The 20,318-nt window shown below is 40.0% G+C and overlaps 1 gene segment (V, D, J or C); it reads left to right on the top strand.

Annotated features, from left to right (window-relative positions):
• The first annotated feature begins 18,635 nt into the window (after positions 1-18,635).
• LOC134479176 (Ig heavy chain V region 914-like) lies at positions 18,636-19,228 on the top strand. The segment is given in 2 exon segments: positions 18,636-18,753; positions 18,864-19,228. Coding segments are annotated over 2 exon segments (411 nt in total).
• The last annotated feature ends 1,090 nt before the right edge of the window (positions 19,229-20,318 follow it).

The following is a 20,318-nucleotide window of genomic DNA, read 5'->3' as shown; positions in this document are numbered from 1 at the left end:
GAAAAGCAAGAAAGTAATCACTTTGCAATAAAACCTAAGGAAGAGAGATACACAAACATAATTCCACCTCAAAGAACAAAAATAACTGGAAACAACAATCATTATTCCTTAGTGTCTAGTAATATCAATGCATTCAACTCCCCAATTAAAATACATAGACTAAGAGACTGGATACAGAAACAGGACCCAGCATTTTACTGCATACAGGAAACACACCTCAGAGACAAAGACAGACACTACCTCAGAGCAAAAGGATGGAAAATAATTTAAAAGGAAATGGTCCCAAGAAACAAGTTGAAGTAGCCATTCCAATATTGAATAAAATCGATTTTCAACAAAAAGACATCAAAAAGATAAGAAAGGACATTTAATATTCAACAAAGGAAAAATGCACCAAAATGAATTCTTAATTCTGAATATCTATGCTCAAAATGCAAGGGAAACTACATTCCCAAAACAAATATTACTAAAGCTCAAAGCACACGTCGTACCTTGCACAAAAATAGTGGGAGTTTCAACACCCTACTCTGATCAATGGACAGATCATGAAAACAGAAATTAAACGGAGACATAGAAAAAATAACAGAAGTTATGAACCAGATGGTGTAACAGATAAATAAAAGAATATATCTTCTTCTCAGCACCTCATTCTTCCTTCTCCAAAATTAACCATAAAGTCAGTCACAAAACAGCCCTAACCAGATACAAGAAGATTGAAATAATCCCATGCATCCTATCAGATTACCATGGACTAAAGCTTCAATGAAAACAAAAATAAGAGAAATCCAATATATACATGGAATTTGTACAATGCTGTACTCAGTGATAACTTGGTTAAGGACGATATAAAGAATCAAATCAAAGACATTTTAGAAGGAAGGCACAATATACACAAACTTATGGAACACAATGAAAGCAGTGCTGAGGAAAAAAATCATAACTCTGAGTGCCTCCAAAAAAATGTACAGTTCCTATTTTAGCAGCTTGACAGCAGACCTAAAACTCTAGAACAAAAATAAGCAAATATACCCAAGAAGAGTAAACAACAAGAAATAATCAAACTCACTGCTGAAATCAAGCAAGTTGAAACAAAAAGAACTATAAAAAGAATCAACAAAAGAGGTTGGGGATTTAGCTCAACAATAGCGCACTTGCCTAGCAAGGGCAAGGCCCTGGGTTCGGTCCCCAGCTCCAGAAAAAAAAAAAAAGGAAAGGAAAAAAAATAAAGAATCATCAACCCTGACCACCAGCTAATTATGGAGCAATATTAATGAAAAATGTATCATATTGGTACAGAGAGCAGCATTAGATGAATGGAATATAATAGAAGACCCTGAAATGAACCCACACACTTATGGTCACTTGATCTTTGACAAAGGATTGAAAAGCATCCAGTGGAAAAAAGATAGTAATTTCAACACATGGTGCTGATACAACTGGAGGGCAGAATGTAGACATATGAAAATCAACACATTCTTATCACCTTTTACAAAGCTTAAGTCCAAGTGGATCAAGGACACATTAATCCCTTTCCTTCTCCCAAGCTTCTAAGGATCTTCTTTACATTTCTGTCCCAGAAACATAATGCAAACGATTCTTGACTATTCTCAGTTGGGGATCCTCAGCAGAAGTCAGGTGTGGCACCAACTACCTAAATACAACCTTCTTCTCAGTAGCATTCTTGGAACATATGGATGGTGTCACTATAGAATACTAGGTGGGTATTGGGAAAAACGGGATGAGGGTTGTTCAACCAAAACAGGAAGTGTCTATGGAATCTGTCTAAATTGTCAGATTTTCAGGTACGTCTCCTGCCTGTGTTGATGGAATAGCTCTGTCTGCAATATATTGGTATGATGTGATTTCTAATCAAAGGGAAGATGAGGATTCTGTTCTTATTGGTTCATTCATTAGACTGATATTTGGACGATGCTCCAATAACCACCACAGGTTCGTCTGTACAGTGATTCTACATTCTGTCTTGCTCTACCATCATCAGGTCCCTCTCTCTGTGTGAACATAATGTTTCTGAGAGGGAGAGAGGATTGAGTATTTTGCCTACCACAGCATCACAACTACAACTAGTCAAGTGAATAAATAGCCTGAGATTTACAATTTCTCTGATTTCATCCCAGTTCCCACCGGACTGTTCCTAATGGTTTCTAAATTTTTTAGTTGTTGATATCTTCCAAGAGCCAAAACTCAATGTTCTTGTAAATTCTGTAATTTGCAATGTAGATATGTGTATGTATACAGCAACTCAGAGGAAAGAGAACCATGAATAACCACGGAGCAAAGGGTGGAAGCCTGCAGCACTAAAGCAAATGAAAAGAGGAGTGAAATGTCACTAAATGCCTGTATTTCCATAGAGGCTAAAGCAATAGGGCTGAGTTGTTTACAACATATAAAACACCTCTACTACCTTGAATATGCATCCTTCAATCCTGTACAGTGGTGAAAGAGTGCTAGAATGTGGGTTCATCATGAATGTGTACTTCACTGCAATTTCACAGTGGTCACTTCAGTCCACTCTGGGTAACATTTCACAGTATCTTAGCATGAAGGCAAAGCAGCAACATGGTGTCAGCTTAAAAATATATACTTGCCTAAGTCCTAAGTGAGCAGTAAAAGAGGTTATGTTGTCTTTCAGATCTGTGAGTGATGAACTAAATACAGAATGTTTTCTATTTTTCTTTGATGTTCTGTTCTCACCCAGAGATGGAGAGCCGAGGTTGTAGACCTGTGTCTGATGGGACGGTGGCTCCTATACTGGCCACATTCATAGATCATCTGCCCTCACATTTACCAGATGCCTCTATATAGACTTGAAAACACCAGGTTAAATATATTGTCAGTCAAATATGAAACCTGTGCAATGATTCAAAAGAGTTATCCCAGAGAAAGGAGCCTCACTAGAGGAAATTTCTCCATGAGATCCAGCTATGAGGCATTTTCTCAATTAGTGGTCAAGGGAGAGGGCCTCTTGTAACTGGTACCGTCACTGGGCTAGTAGTCTTGGTTTTATAAAAAAGCAAGTTGAGCAAGCCAGGAGAAGAAAGCCAGCAAGTAACGTCTCTCCACACCCTTTGCACAAGTTCCTCCTCCCTCACCTTCTTGAGTTCCAGCCCTGACCTTCTTTGTGGATGAACAGCAATGTAGAAAGTGAAAGCTAAATAAACCCTTTCCTCCCCAACTTGTTTCTTGGTCATGATGTTTTGTGCAGGATTAGAAGCCTTGACTAGGACAGCCACAAAGATCTTCTGAAATACAAAATGAAAATCTATGTAAAAACTGGGTCTTCTGTAAGGGAAATATGGTTCCCTGGCAAAAAAATGAAAGAAGGAGGAGGATATTGAGTAATGGGAGATTGGTTCATGCAGGGAGATCAGAGAATGAAGATCACTAAACTTTTTTGTCTCATCATCAGTGATGTACATCAAGGTAATGATAGGAATACTTGAGTCCCAGGTGACCCAAAAGGACCCCAACCTCCTTGTCACGCTATGCTCGTCTCACTGCTCATCTTAAATCATTGAATAAGAATCTCCAAGATATTCCTTCAGCACGCAATTATCACAGTCCTGGGACCCTCATCACAGAAGCCATAGAACTGAATCAGAGTCCAGTAAACAACATACAGAACCCACACTAGTCGATTTCAGTTCATTTGTGCAAATAAGCACAAATGGACAAACAAGGCTCTCATCTTATGGTTAGTGTACACAGTGACTTCAATGTTTTGTTGGGATGAGATCAACAATCCACAAATAGGATCTCATAAAACTACAAAGCTTCTCAAAGGCAAGAATTGTTGATAGGACAAAAGAGGAACCAACAGATGGGGAAAAGATCTTTACCAATCCTACAATCTATAGAGGGCTTATATCCAAAATATGCAAAGAACTCATGAAGGAAGACTGCAGGGAGACAAATAACTCTATTAAAATATTGGATTCAGAGATAAAGACATAATTCACAGCTGAGGAATGCCGAATGGCTGAAAAGCATCTAAAGAAATGTTCAAACTCTTTAGTCATCAGGGAAAAGCAAATCAAAACAAACCTGAGATTACACCTCACACAAGTCAGAATGGCTAAGATCAAAAACTCTGGTGACAGCAGATGCTGGCGAGGATGTGGAGAAAGAGGAACACTCCTCCATTGTTGGAGGGATTGCAGACTGGTACAACCATTCTGGAAATTAGTCTGGAGGTTCCTCAGGAAATTGGACATTGTACTACCTTTATATCCAGCTGTACCGCTCCTGAGCATATACCCAAAAGATGCTCCAATATACAACAAAGACACATGCTGCACTATGTTCATAGCAGCCTTATTTATAATAGCCACAAGCTGGAAAGAACACAGATGCCCTTCAACAGAGGAATGGATACAGAAAATGGGGTACATCTACACAGTGGAATACTACTCAACTATCAAAAATGACTTTATGAAATTCATAGGCAAATGGATGGAACTGAAAATATCCTTAGTGTGGCAACCCAATCACAGAAAAACACACATGGTATGCACTCATTGATAAGTGTATATTAGCTCAAATGCAAGAATTACCCTAGATGCACAGAACACATGAAACTCAAGGATGACCAAAATGTAGATGCTTCACTCCTTCTTTAAAAGTGGAACAAGAATAAACTTAGGAGGGGATAGGGAGGCAAAGTTTAGACCAGAGGCTGCAGGAACGCCCATTCAGAGCCTGTCCCACATGTGGCCCACACATATACAGTCACCAAACTGGATAAGATGGATGAAGCAAAGAAGTGCAGTCTGACAGGAACCAGATGTAGATCTCTCCTGAGAGACACATTCAAAATACAGCAAATACCTAGGCAAATGCCAGCACCAAACCACTGAACTGGGAACAGCAACCCAGTTGAAGGAATCAAACAAAGGAATAAATTGCTGAAGGGACTTGAGACCCCATATGAACAACAATGGCAACCAACCAGAGCTTCCAGTGGCTAAGCCATTGCCCAAAGAATATACGTGGACTGACCCTGGGCTCCAACTGCATAGGTAGCAATGAATAGCCTAGTAAGGGCACCCACGGATGGGGAAGCCCTTAGTCCTGCCAAAGCTGGACCCCCAGAAAATGGGATTATTGGGGGGAGGGCAGTAATGGGGGGAGGAAGGGAAGAGGAACATCCATATATACGTGGAGGGGTAGGTGTTGGAGGGGTGTTGACCTGAAAACCAGGAAAGGGAATAACATTTGAAATGTATGTAAGAAATACCCAATTTAATAAAGATGGAAAAAAACGTAATAAAAGAAAGAAAAAGTACATTGCTATGCAGGGGAAGAAAGAGGGCTAAAATCCTGTGCTCAAGCTCTGCCTACTGTGGAAGAGAGCCACTCGTGGTTGTCTGCAAAAAATTGTCTCTTACTGGCTGCCTTCAAATAAAGATGTACAACTGTTGGATCTTTCAGCTCCATGTCTGCCTAGAAAGGAATGTCATCTTAAGTCAGGGACAAAGAAGATCAAAGGCAGGTGAATATTGTGGCCAGTGCACACAAGTGGGCTGTGGTGGAAAATTAAAATCAGAAAGGGAAAACAAAACCAGTTAAATAAATTCAAGTTCATACGAAGACTTAATGTACAAACCCACTTTGCTGATTTATGTTTATTGGGGAAAATGAAAAGTAGGCTAATACAACATGAAGGCAGGCAGCACATGACTCATATAATAATGGAAAAAAAGAATAGTGAAGTTATAGGGAGAATTTCTAGATGAAAAGCAATTCAGTTTGCAGCAAATAGAAATATTTCTGAATAGCAAATATGGAGCTATATAAAGAATTGACTTAGAATGTTTAATTTGCAAGCCTTTGTAAGGCCTGAAGACAGTGTTCTCTCATGAAAATTAAAATACAGAAATATCCCAAGTGTTTGCCTCATAGAGAAGTAGTTCTGCGAAACTCACAAAGAAATTTGACCTGTGCAATAATATGAGGGAGGAATCATGTCCAGACAAGACAAAAAGGGAAACACTGTGTTCCTACATACAAACACAACTGTGTATAACAGTTTTTTTTAATTTTCCTTTCACACTAAGGAGTTAGAATATATATAAAAGCAAGTTCTAGGAACATGCACAAGGGAAAACAAAATACAGTGTGTTGAATGCTTAACAAAGAAAATGTGAATGTGAAACTGCAATACTGTGTTAAATTCTGTAACTGTCATCAATGTATTTGATATGTTATATCTTCTCTGAGCACTACCTCCTGCCTAGTGTCTAATGGTGGAAACTGTAATTAAAAATAGCCCATGAAAGCCAGCCCTGCCCTGACCCTGCAGCTTGAATATAGGAGCCCAACCCTAGATAACCAACTCTTCACATCCAGTTATCAACACTGAACACAGACTATTCTCTGTGTACTTGGGACTCTGCTTGGCTTTTCCTGTATTTATTTTATAGTTATTTAAAGGTACTTGATGGAGATGAGATTCTGTGTTGTGTGGACAGAAAAAAAGACAAAACAGTAATTGGTTCTGCTTGTATTGCATGAATGAAGATTCACCTACTAAAACTTCCCTATCCTCCCACCCCTTTTTGCTCCCAAGACCTGCACAATGTGAGTAATACATTCTGTTTTTTATTTAGAATTGGAAATCCAAACATTAACAGGGAAAAGTTCCTGAGTTTTCAGCTCCATTTTTTCTAAAGACAAAGGTAATCTCAACACATGGAGAGGAAACTAGAAATTCTTCTTCCTCACAATTCCTTTCATCATTTCAGGAACCTCCACCAATGCAAAATCGGCCTCAGGCTCAGACTGAAAGCCCAGGCCTAGCAAAGGAGCCACATCTCCTTCTCACTAGAACTTTCATCACAGCATGGCTGTCTTTTTTTTTTTTTTGGTTCTTTTTTTCGGAGGTGGGGACCGAACCCAGGGCCTTGTGCTTCCTAGGTAAGCGCTCTACCACTGAGCTAAATCCCCAGCCAACAGCATGGCTGTCTTGATGCTGTTGCTCTTCCTGGTGATATTTCCAAGCCTTAAATGTTTCAGAGTTTCAGGAGAGGGACTCAGGCACTTAATCTACAGGATGAATGACTAATGATGATGTTGCTTATCCCTAAGTGCCCTGTCCCAGGTGCAGCTGAAGGAGTCAGGACCTGGCCTGGTCCAGTCCTCAGAGACCCTGTCTCTCACCTGCACTGTCTCTGGGCTCTCACTAACTGGCTGTGGCGTAAGCTGGGTTCGATAGCCTCCAGGAAAAGGTTTGGAGTGGATGGAAGCAATATGGAGTCATGGAAGCACAGATTATAATTCAGCTCTCAAATCCTGACTAAGCATCAGCAGGGACAGCTCCAAGAGCCATTTTTCTTAAAAATGAACATCCTGCAAACTGAAGACACAGCCATGTACTTCTGTGCCAGGAACACAGTGAGGGAAGTCTATTGTGAACCTCTACAAGAACTTCCCTACAGGGATTCTAAGGACCAACAGGGGGCGCTGAGGAGCACAAGTTCTTTCCAGGATCACTTCAGAATCTAGGAAGTTATGACCTATGCTCTTTGAGCATGGGTTTTTGTGTTAAATATATAGACTCTTCTTCCAGCCATGGAAATTCTCTAGAACATGCTCTTCAGTGTGATAATCATATTCTATTAAAATTGTTTCTTCACACAATAGAAGAATCATTAACTGTTTCTACAATCTAACTGTAAAATAAGAACAAATTATGGAGTTGATATTTATAAAGAAAACTCAGTGAAACACTGTGGTTGAGGAAAGCCAGTGAGATTTGGTAACCTATTGTTTCTCTCGTGACTGCAGTTTTAATAACATTTCTACTGTTTACTTAAATAATGTTTGAAGACAATTGCATTCATCTTCTCTAACATTTTCAAATACATGTCCACAATTTAATGGTGAAACAATTAGCACTTTCAGTGCTAACTAATAATATCGTCTTTCCAGATATAAAGAACACAATACATTGTTATTAACTGTGGCCCACATCCATACATATTATTATTGAAATAATCCTTTCCATCTAACTGACTAGTCTTCTCATTCTATCCCGTCTAAGCTATGATGTCTTCCATGGGGGTGGACAGTAAGAGAAAGCCTGGTCAGGTTGAGCTAAGGCTAGAAACACCAGAGATCCTGAAGGGATGATAGGAAATTTGTCTGTTCCTAGCTCCAGGCCCCTGTCACTAAACCATAGCCTTCTGCAGCCCCACCCTCAACTCCAGAGTTATTTGTGGCCAACAGTCACTTATAACAACACCACCAAGTCATTCTACATGTAGATGAGACATCCCTAACCTCTCAGTGCGTGCCTATAGAAAGTACCCACTGTCAGATCCCAACCCACCACAGAACTATGTATACAGATTTTATCCAGAAGGAATAAAGGTGTGTGAGAATTACTTTGCCTTCTGCTTCTGTCATAAGAGCTGTAACACCCCCACCAGGGAAGATAACTACTCTTGGCAAAACACTGCCAGGAGGTCCCCTGCAACCGAGTGCAGCATCTTGGAGAAACAGCAGCTCTAGTAACAGTGGAGGTAGCAGCAGCAGCAGTAAGAGCAGCAGAGGCCACAGAGCCTGAGAAGGTAATTCTCCCTCTCTGCTCACACACTTTCCCCTTTACATGAGCCCTCCCATCTGGCCTGGCTAGAGATCTCTGTACACAGGCCCACAATCAGCGTGCCATAACTTTACTTTGCTTCAGATCAGTTTGGGGGTTCCATTTGACAACATGTTTTGTTTCTGTGAAGCTCCTGTACCTGGTGTCTTTTCCAAGCTGTAAGAGTTTCAGGCTTTCGGACAAACCCAAGATGAGATCTACTGAGAACAATGTCTGAAAAATATCCTCCTAACACTCAGCGTATCAGAAAAAGAGGAACACAGCACTGATACTGTTTGTTAATGACCATTAAATGGATGAGTTTCTCCCTAATGTGAATGGTCTGGACCACACATGCTCACATGACAAATATCATGCACAAAAAATAAGAAAAACAAAATGTGTGGACACCAAGGCCAAGTAATAGATCTACATTCTTGGAGTCCTACCAAACAAACTGTGATAGCTCTCTACTTCTCTTCCCTGGTGTTTCCATTACCAAGGCATGAGGAGAAGCTCTCCAGTCTCATACTCTCTATGGTGATCAACACCCCAAGGCACAAGGTTCCTCATGTTCATGCCTGCCCACTGCTCCACTTTGTCTCATCACTCAGTGATCTCTGGCTTAACTTTCACTTCAGTTAACAAAACAAGCTGGTGACATGCTACTGATTTTTATGAATTCTTATGAACAGTTAATGTTCCCTACATTCACCAATGGATAATCATGTTTAGAACATGTTTATGTGCTACAAGCTAAAACAAGAGACAAACAGAGATATATAAATGTACATTGATACAGAGAAACTGACATAAATTAAGAGGTGCAAAGACTAGGTCCCAACTACAGTGTCCCTAAAGAGGAAGGCTAAGTCACTCAGCCTACTGACATAGGACACACATCAGTCTCTTGGATCTACTCTCAGATAAACCTTTGAAAGAAAATGGAATAAATATTTGTGAACTGCTTTCTTAAAAGTTATTTCTTCTTCTTCGGAAGTGATGAGACTAAGGAGAGTCCACAGAAAGTGTTTTCTTTTTTAAAACATTTGATACCTCATATATAAAAAAGTATAAATATATAGTTGGAAAAAAATTGATGACTATTTGTTAGGTAATAATTATACAGTTTTTGCACACAATTAAACAATCATCACTTCTATATTTTATACTAAAAATCAAATAATACATACTTATCATACCCATATTTATCGTTGTCAACTTATGTGAAGACAACTTGTAAAGCAATCACAATACAAGACTATTTAAAGTCTGTGGTTTTGTATCTTTATTCTCAAAACACCTGGTGAAGCAGGTGTCATCAATGCTCTTCTTAAGGCAATAATGAAATATAAAATCTAAAATAAAAAAGAAAGAAATGAATCAAAGGGAAAGAATTCCTGAGGGAAAAAACGAACCCCAAATCCATCCTACATCCTCTACTGCAATGTACAATAATATATGATTGTATTGAAGGTAAGGTGACTGGTTTTACTTGTACTGTTAGAAAAAATATTAACCCATAAACCTACCTATCTCCCTGCCCCTTTCATTGCTTCCAAGGCCTGCAAAATGTGACTAATACTTTCTGTCTTATGTTTAGAATTGGAAATCCAAACATTAACAGGGAAAAATTCCTGAGTTTTTAGCTCCATTTTTTTCTAAGCACAAAGGTAATCTCGAGCACATGGAGAGGAAACTAGAAATTCTGCCCTGCACTTCTTTTTATCTTTTCAGGATCCTCCCTCGATGCAAAGCAGCCCTCAGGCTCAGACTGAAAACCAAGGTCTAGCTGAGGAGTCCTAACTCCTTCTCACTATATCCTCCTTCACACAGCATGGCTTTCCTGGTGCTGTTGCTCTGCCTGGTGACATTTCCAAGCTGTAAGTGTTTCAGAGTTTCAGGAGAGGGACTTGGGCACTTAATCTATAGGATGAATGACTAATGGTGATGTTGCTTGTCCCCAGGTGCCCTGTCCCAGGTACAGCTGAAGGAGTCAGGACCTGGCCTGGTGCAGCCCTCACAGACCCTGTCCCTCACCTGCACTGTCTCTGGGTTCTCACTAACCAGCTAAAGTGTACACTGGGTTCGCCAGCATTCAGGAAAGAGTCTGGAGTGGATGGGAAGAATGTGGAGTGATGGAGACACATCATATAATTCAGCGTTCACATCCCGACTGAGCATCAGCAGGGACACCTCCAAGAGCCAAGTTTTCTTAAAAATGAACAGTCTGCAAACTGAAGACACAGGCACTTACTACTGTGCCAGAAACACAGTGAGGGAAGTCCTTTGTGAACTTGCACAAAAACTTCCTACAGGGATTCTTAGGACCAGCAGGGGGCGCAGAGGATCAACAAGTTCTTTCCAGGATCACTTCAGAATCTAGGAAGCTCTGCCCTATGATGTCTAAGCATGGCTTTTATGGTTAAAGATATGACTCTTCTTCCAGCCATGGAAATTCTCTAGAAGATGCTCTTCAGTGTCATATTCTATTAAACTTCTTGTTTCTTCACACATTAGAAGAATCATTAAGTGGTTCTATAATCCAGCAGTGTAAAATAAGAACAAATTATTAAGTTGATATTTTTGGAAATGACTCAGTGGAAGAGAAAAGCCAGTGAGATTTGGTAATGTATTGTTTCTCCTATGACTTCAGTTCTAGTAACATTTGTACTGTTTACTTAAATGATATTTGAAAACAATTGCCTTCTTCTTCTCTAACATAAAGTTTTCAAGTATATGTCCAAAGTTTAGTGATGATACAATTAGCATTTTTAATACTAACTGACGGTATCTACATACCATACATAAGGAACATAATACATGGCTATTAACTGTGGCCAACATCCATACATATTATTATTGAGATTATCCTTTTCTTCTAATTGACTAGTCTTCTCATTCTACACTGTCTGAGCTATGATCTACTGTAAGGCTTTGGGCAGTGAGAGAAAATTTGATAAGGTTGAGTTAAGGCTAGCAGCTACGGATGGTAGGACCTTTCCTTGTTCCTAGAACCACGCCCCATTCAATTACCTTCATCCTTCCACATCGCTCTCCCCATAGGGATATTTGTAGCAGTCAGTCACTTAGAGGCAATTCCTCCGAGCACTTCCCCAGGTAAATGAGGCACCCCAAATATCTCAGACCAAGCTAATCTGAAGTACCCACTGTCAGACTCCAGTCCACCCTGGAAAGATACACAAAGATTCTATCCAGAAGAAATAAACTGTGTGAGAATTACATTGTCTTTTGAGAGATTCTGTCATAAGAGTCGTAACATCACCACCAAGAAAGAGAATTTCTCTCCTAAAATGCCTCCAGGAGCTTCCCTGCACTACAGTGACCAGTGCAGCATCTTGGAACAACAGCAACTACAGTAGCAGTGGAGACAGCAGCAGCAGAGGCCACGGAGTCCAAATAGGCTGTTCCCCTTCCTTGCTCATGAAATTTCACCTGTGCTTGAACCCTTCCATCTGGCATGGCTGGAAATCTCTGTGGAGAGCCTCCAGTACACAGGCACATAATCAGCCTGACTTAGTTTTATTTTTCCTCAGATAAGTTTGTGGGTTCCATTTGAATAGATGTTTTGCTCTCTTGGAGCTCCTGTACCTGGTGACTTTTAAAAGTTGTAAGTGTTTCAGGCTTTCAGGAGAGGAAAACATGCTTGACTCCTATGACATGTATGACTGTTGGTGATGTTATACGACACGGGGTGCCCTGTAGAGATTCAACTGAAGTAGTCAGGACCCGACCTGCTACATCCCTCACAGAGCCTGTCTCTCAACTGGCCTATCTCTGACTTCTCATTAACCACCAAAGATGTAAACTGGATCCTCCAGCCTCTAGGAAAGGGTCTGCAGTGGATGCTAGCAATGTGAAGTAATGAAATCACATTGTATGATTCAGATGTCAAATTCTGAATCAGCATCATCTGGGAAACAACAAATAGTCAAGTTTTACTGGAAACTGAACAAAGTTCAAACTTAGGACACAGACATCTGTCTCTTGGCTAGAGAAACACTGAGGGTACTTCAGTATGAACCTAAACAAAAAATCTCCTCTCTATGGAAAATGTTGTATCAAACAATTTGACAAAAGCTTGAAATGGCAAACACTACCTCTTTCTTTCATATGCAGAAAAGTCATTAAATTTCAGGGACTCTAGCTAAGATTCCATTTACAGGCAGGCAAATTACTAAGACCAAAACCCAAAGTGATAGCACATGATGACAAGGACTTGGAGCAAGAAGAAGACACTCTGTTAAAGGTGGGAGTGAAAACTAGTACAGCCTCTCTCAAATTACATTTGGTTGTTTTTCAAAAATTTGGGAATACTTATAACTCAATACCGAGCTATATCATCCCTGGGCATATACCCAAAGACCACCCACTATACAACAGTGACACTTGGTCAAGATTGTTCATAACAGATTTATTCATAATATCCAGAAACTTGAAACAACATAGGTGTCCCTCCACTGAAGAAAGGATAGGAAATGTGAAACATCTAGACAGGGTAACACTACTTTTTTTTAAAACAAAAACCTCATGAATTTTGCAGGCAAATTATTGGAACTTGAGTATATCATGCTGAATAAGGTAGCACAGAACCGTAAAGCACTTACGGTATGTACTCACTAGTTTACACTAGTCAAAATGTGCAGGATAATCATGCTACAATCTAAAAGCACAAGTAACTGGATATAAGTTAGTCTCAAGGGATGATGCATGGATCTCACTAAGAAGGGGAAAAGAAATACTCAGTGGAGGTAGACAGAGAGAGGGAACTGAGTAGAGAGAAGAGATGAGAGGGCAGAGGATGCCAATCAGTTCTAGGGAGATAGAGGCAAGAGATGGCTGGGAATGAGAATTGAGATATGCACAGTGGTGTTGGGGGCATCTTTGTTTCCTAACTAGAGCTGTAGGACAGGAGAGTACATGGGACGTCTATGACTGCAACCCCAGCTGAGATTCCTACCAGCCGGGATATAGAGACTGAAATGTCCACCTCTTGTACCATGACAGGACTTCAAAAGGAAGGATGGGGACTTCATTAACCCATAAAAATTGTCTTTCCATTAAGATTACAAAATTGTCTCCTGAGCTGGATACTGAGGCAGATGCAGGGCCAAACAGACTGTGTACCAACAACAGACCGAGCAGGAGACAGACCTAGACCCTCTACATATCTGTAACAAATACACAGCTTGGTCCTCATGTGTGTCCCCTAAAACGTGGAACAGTCACTGTTATGGTGTCTACTGCCTATCATTGGATTCCTTTCCCCACACCTGAACTGCCTTGTTGAGCCTAGGTAGGAGAAGATGTGTCTAGTCCTGCAGAGAAAAGGCACCCCAGGGTGGGGTGGTATGCAAGGGTGACTCCTCTAATCAGAGGAGAAGAGGAAAGTGCAGTGTGGGGAGGGATGTATAAGGGCAATATTGGGAAGAGGGGAGAAATGAAGCTGTCATGAAGATGTAAAGTGAAAATAAGTAAATAAGCAAGTAAACAATCAAATAAATAATGCAGACAGGGATGCTTGTCTGTAGTAGAATAGTAGAGCCAATAGAACGAAGATGCCCTCAAAATTCTCTTCTCTTAAATATATCATGTGATTATATTTTATTTGAAAAAATGAAGTACTCTAACACAGTAGTTGTTGTGTTTATAAAAAGATAAAAGGTGAGAGAAGGAATGTTTTGGTGGATGAATGGTAAGGTATAGGGTTAGGGGCTAACTCCTCAGGCACATACTGAGGCATTCTTTCCCTCTGAGGGACCAGCCTCAATAAGGTATAGTATAGAATAGACTTTGCTTAGGGCATAGCAGGGGCAGTATTGAGGGTAGTAGAAACAAAGGCAGAGAGAGATAGAGAGAGACAGAGAGACAGAGAAGGGGAGGGGGAGGGATGGAGGGAAGGAGAGGGAAGGAGAAGGGGGAGTGAGGGAGGGAGGGGGGAGAGACAGAGAGAGAGGGAAAGGGAGGGAGAGAGGGAGAGAAACAGAGTCACAGACACATACACACAGAGACAAACACACAGAGAGAATAGATGAGTGGAGAAATAAAGGATGTCCTTGAGCACTAGAGAGGACTGGACTGAATCAGGAGAAACTGGGGATGGACCAGGAGGACAGAGTGGGAACAATAAGTCAAGAGCAAGAGAGAGCAGAATAGGCAAGCAGCCCCTTTCTAGTGAGTCAGCCATACCTGGCTATTGTCAGGTAACTCTGGGGCAGAGTTTAGACAAAATGTTAAGAGTTGTCTTATTTTTCTTCTAAAGAACATTTTTATCACTTGTCTGAGATGTGAGTCTCTACGATAAAACATAGACTACAATAAAGAGAAGAGAGACATAGTATTCTCTGGGGCACACAACTTTCTGTCTTTGTCCTCCTCTAACTAACTGGGATCCTTCCTTTCAGTCGGAGAATGTGGACAGAAGAGGATTCATAAAGTCATCATCTCCAATAATAACAGAAATGGAATTTAAATTCTAAGTGAAACTCTCCTGATAATCAATATATTAGAACATTTAAAAGTGAGTGAAAAGAAGCGTTGCCTGGTTAGAGAAAAAGGGTTCCCTCTTCCCTTTAAGAATGATTCCCATTAAGCATGATTCTAGTCAAGTTTGGCATAAAATATGCAGGATTCCATGGATTTCAAAATAGCAACCATGTGATATATAAATCTCCTGTATGGTTGTACACTGTTGACATTTAGTGACATTTTCATTTGAAATATATTTTTGAATTTCGAAGTTCATTTCTTGATCTCACAGTTGCACTGTCTCTCACTCCTAGAATCTCTGTCAGGAGGCATGAGGTGTGAAGTCATAGGAAGACACTCTCACTGAATGTTGCTTGTATCTCACATATACCTATGGTCCTCTTCCTATGAGATATTGTCATAGAACTAGTCCTTGAGGGACAGAAGTTACCTCAGTCAGATTGTTAAAGATAATTTATTGAGGTACTATGTGAATTCAAGGATGTCTACTTACTAGCATGCATTTTATTGGTTTGATTTTATGAGTTTACATGTGGGCAAACATGATGAAACCACTATACTGCAAGAGAGAAAAACATTCACTGCTTTCCTGAAGTTCCTGTCAAGGGGTTGAGGATTTAGCTCAGTGGTAGAGCACTTGCCTACCAAGTGCAAGGCCCTGGGTTCTGTCCTCAGCCCCGTAAAAAAATAAAAAATAGAAAAAAAATAAGAAAAACCTATTTGGCTGAAGTTCCTGTCAATATTTCCATATGTGATCAAGTGACTCTGTATGCAGAAAATATACTGACAATCTTTATTTATTTATTATATGTCAGGATGAGTTCTCCTGACATTTTCCCCTTACATAGGATAGAGGGTGAATGTATTTTTCTAATGGAAGAAAAACTTTCTTCTTTGTTTTCTAAAGTCAAGATTTATTGCCTCATTCCTTTGTTTTCAGAAGGCCTGTGTCTTCAAGATTTGGGAATACATGGTATGTAATATCTTTGTATCCTACAACCTTTAATAATTAAAAGATTTTAACACATGCACTTCAGAAAAACAGTTATGGTTGTTGTTATCTTCCCAAACAGAAATCCTACAATTGTCCTATAGCCCTTTAAAACCCAGTAAATACTGTGGATCCACTTCAGTAGCTGTACCAATAGTGCTTCCCGAAATCTTCATTCAATGTCTGCTCAGTGTCTTCTATTTCTGTCCCTGGTCCCCATTCTTTTAGGAATCCAGATCACATACAGACATTGTCAAAGGTCCTCTACTTATCCCACTAATCCAGGAAACAGCAAAATAAAAGACCCTGGTCTTTAGCTCCCAGGACTTTTTCTCTAAGGATTCTCACACAGCCCCATGTACCACAGCCACACATGCCAAAGCTGCACATACCACACCCCCAATATTCTGTACCTTATTTCACAATTCTTCTCTATTTAGAGTATCTGTAATTATGTTTTCACCATTCAGGGACCGTTCACTTGCCCCTTGGGGTGAGAAAATCCAAGAGGTAAATTGGCACCTCCTCCTGGTTTCTATCCTGTTCTCCAAAACAAGCAATGAACCCAACTATTATGTAACCTCTTACACTGGTTCATTATTGTTTTCTTGGCATGTTCACAAAAACCATACACAACCTCATGTCTCTGTACCTCTTTTTCCAGACACCTGTCTCTCTTCTCTCTCTCTCTCTCTCTCTCTCTCTCTCTCTCTCTCTCTCTCTCTCTCTCTCTCTCTCCCCCTCTCTCTCTTTTTCTCTCTCTCTTTTTCTCTCTCTCTATGTTTGTATATGTGCAACTGCAATGTTGGTTCTATTATCATGGTTTAAAACTGCTCCTTGGAATATGGTGTAGTAAAATTTCAAAAAGAAAAAAGAAAACCTTCTTTACCATTGCCTTTACTGAGGGTTGCCTAACTTATCCACCCTTATATTTTGCAGCATATATCTTAACATTTACTTTGGGGATTTATTGTCTTTAGACAATTCAGCCATCTAGTAGGCACCTTTTTTCTAAGTTCTTAAGAATTGTATACTCCACATGTATAAGTTTAATATGTTTATGTCTCTATTCTATTTTCCCCTTCAACATCCCCATATCTTTGCCAACCGCTTATCTCAACTCAACGACTCTCAACATCATGGCATTTTTATCCCAAAAATGCTGCCCATATGTGCATGTTTGTAAAGGCAAGCATTGCAGCATAGAAAATCGACGAATGACCACATTGTGCTCTTCTCCATGGAATCTATATAAAGCAGTGCCTCACTAAGACAGAAAACCTGGAAAATACTTACAAAGTCTATATTAGGTTTTGATTGGCTTGGTTTCAGGTGGGGCTTACACAAAAAATAGCCATCATCAGTGCATGGATTGGATAGGCAGGTCCTGTTCACAAGACATTATTTCACAGTACTCAACCCCAAGTTTCACATGTTTAATTTTCTCTACATCCTTTTAATTCATGCCCTCTGAGCCTTGGAGGAATTTAAAGGTGCCTGTAAAATATTACCTCAAACAATAAAAAAAAAAGCCTTGAGAAGACAAAAACAGCCTGTTTCATACGCAAAACATTCTTTGGGTGCCTGCAGTTATGAATTCTATTTTGTAGCATTAGGAACTAGAAACGTAAGAAAGGGCCACAGCTTATGCATAGGTCACGGATGACCAAGGACAAGGGAATATTGGTGATTTGAAAGCAAAATTGAAGTGTGGTACGTGGAACCGAATTGGGAGGACTGAAACAAGAGAAATGATTAAATATGAAAAATGCACCCTAAAAGATAATTAAAAGCCACAGGTATATGGAGTATTCTAACTGGAGAAAATAAAAACTAATATAAAACAACAAAAAACAGTCACATATGAAATGGTATACACAGGCAGAGAGAAAATGTTGGAGGGGGGACTTTAAAGGAATAAATTAATAACTTTAGAATGAAAAATGAGTGAGTTTGTTGCAAATATGCATCTGTCTCCATGACCAATTTTGAGTCTTAGACAATCTCCACAATGTCTAATTTAGAAATATATATAAAATCAAGGACAGTATTCTATCATGAAGAAGTAACTTTCAGAAAAAACCCCAGTGTTCTTGTCACAAAAACGAGTTCTGCTACCATAACTTTACAGGAGTAACTGTCTCCAAAAATCACAATTGGGAGAAGCCATGTCCTGCTCAGGTATTGGAAAAGACTGAGTAGATATGTAGAAACACAAGTATGTATGGTGCTGTTTAATTACATATTTATACTAAAGAATCCTGACGGTGAATACAAAACTTCTGTGCACAAGGGCAAAAGAAAACTAAATGTAATATGGTGAATCTTTACCAAAAAAAATGTGAATATGAAACCACAACACTTAGTCAAACTCTGTAACTGACATCCATATCTTTGATGTCATATATCTGCTATGAGCACTGTTTTCAGCTCAGGTGTAACTCCATAGCATGTTTTAGCAGTAATATATGCAAATAATTCTTCTCTATGCCCATGAAAACCAGCCTGTCCTGACCCTGCAGCTCTGACAGAGGAGCCCAGTTGTGGACTCTGAGGTTCTCCCACACAGTAATCAGTACTGCAGCACTGCACAGACTCCTCACCATGGACTTCAGGCTCAGCTTGGCTTTCCTTGTCCTTTTAATAAAAGGTAATTGATAAAAGTGTGATTATCTCTGTTTTGTGCACATGAGAATAAGAAAGTTTATTTTGTTTTGTTGTGTTAGTGATGGTTTTCTAACCAGTATTCTCTGTTTGCAGGTGTCCAGTGTGAGGTGCAGCTGGTGGAGTCTGGGGGAGGCTTAGTGCAGCCTGGAAGGTCCCTGAAACTCTCCTGTGCAGCCTCAGGATTCACTTTCAGTAACTATGGCATGGCCTGGGTCCGCCAGACTCCAACGAAGGGTCTGGAGTGGGTCGCATCCATTAGTACTGGTGGTGGTAACACTTACTATCGAGACTCCGTGAAGGGCCGATTCACTATCTCCAGAGATAATGCAAAAAACACCCAATACTTGCAAATGGACAGTCTGAGGTCTGAGGACACGGCCACTTATTACTGTGCAAGACACACAGTGAGTGAATGTTACTGTGAGCTTAAACACAAACCTCTTGCAGGCTATTATTGACCAGCAGGTGGCACAAGGAGCACAGAAAGCATGGAGTTACTGAGTGTTAGTTTATGTAGAAAGACCTGGAAGAAAGTAAGGCTGGGACCCCTTAGTGTCGAGGTTGCCTCTCTACAAGGATTCTCTCTCCAAGTTATCTTGTATTAACCCTTGAAGTAGACAAAAGTTTATTTGATTTTCACTTTTCCTGTTTAATATGTGCTTTGTATTCATTGTATTCATTTATTTATATGTTATGGAGTTTTGTTTTGTTTTTTTTTTTTTTGGTCTCTGTTTGCCTCTCTGTCTCTTCAAGGCTCTGTTCATGTATTTCTGATGCTTCTCTCTCTCTCTCTCTCTCTCTCTCTCTCTCTCTCTCTCTCTCTCTCTCTCTGTGTGTGTGTGTGTGTGTTTGTTGAGATGTTGAGATGTCTTTTTCTATCCATCTACACAATAACATTGAAATAAAGTCCATCACTAAGCCTGTATTTCATCACTAGACATGGATCACAGTATATTGCTAGACTTCTTGGTTGCAGAGTCCCAATATCACACTGTCTTCACATCTGAGAAGTAGGCTTTCTGATTGGCTACCTACCAAACTGAACTATTTTGTAGTTATGGAGACTAAACACAAATCTTCCTGCTGCTGTGGTGATAACTTAAAGCACAAAATTATACCTATACTCCCAATAAAGGTGACTTTCAATGTAGGATAAACTGTGACTTGAACAAAAGGCAGAACATCACGTAAAGAAGACAAGAATCTGTTTGAGGACCCTGGTTCAGATCCCCAAAAACTAAGGAACACATGAGAGTGTGGAAATATAGACTCACGGCAGAGAGTCCGTAAAAATCCCTTCACAGTACACTATGTGGTCTTCAAGATAGAGTCAACATGGGAAACAAACAGGGCCTGTGACACATGAAGAAGTTGACTTTGTGTCTCTCCATAAATATCACAAATATCATATGACACGGAACGAACTCAGACCCAGCTTGTGGTGTCAGTAATAAAAATCTGTGTGAGGCACCAGAATTGAGACATGAGGTCAATGTAAATAGTAATACTTACTGAGCTTCAGAAAGTTCTACACAGGTCCTATTCCAC

The sequence above is a fragment of the Rattus norvegicus genome, chromosome 6, assembly GCF_036323735.1.
Source record: "Rattus norvegicus strain BN/NHsdMcwi chromosome 6, GRCr8, whole genome shotgun sequence".
Classification (NCBI taxonomy): Eukaryota; Metazoa; Chordata; class Mammalia; order Rodentia; family Muridae; genus Rattus; species Rattus norvegicus.
This window is presented reverse-complemented; position numbering and strand designations above follow the sequence as displayed.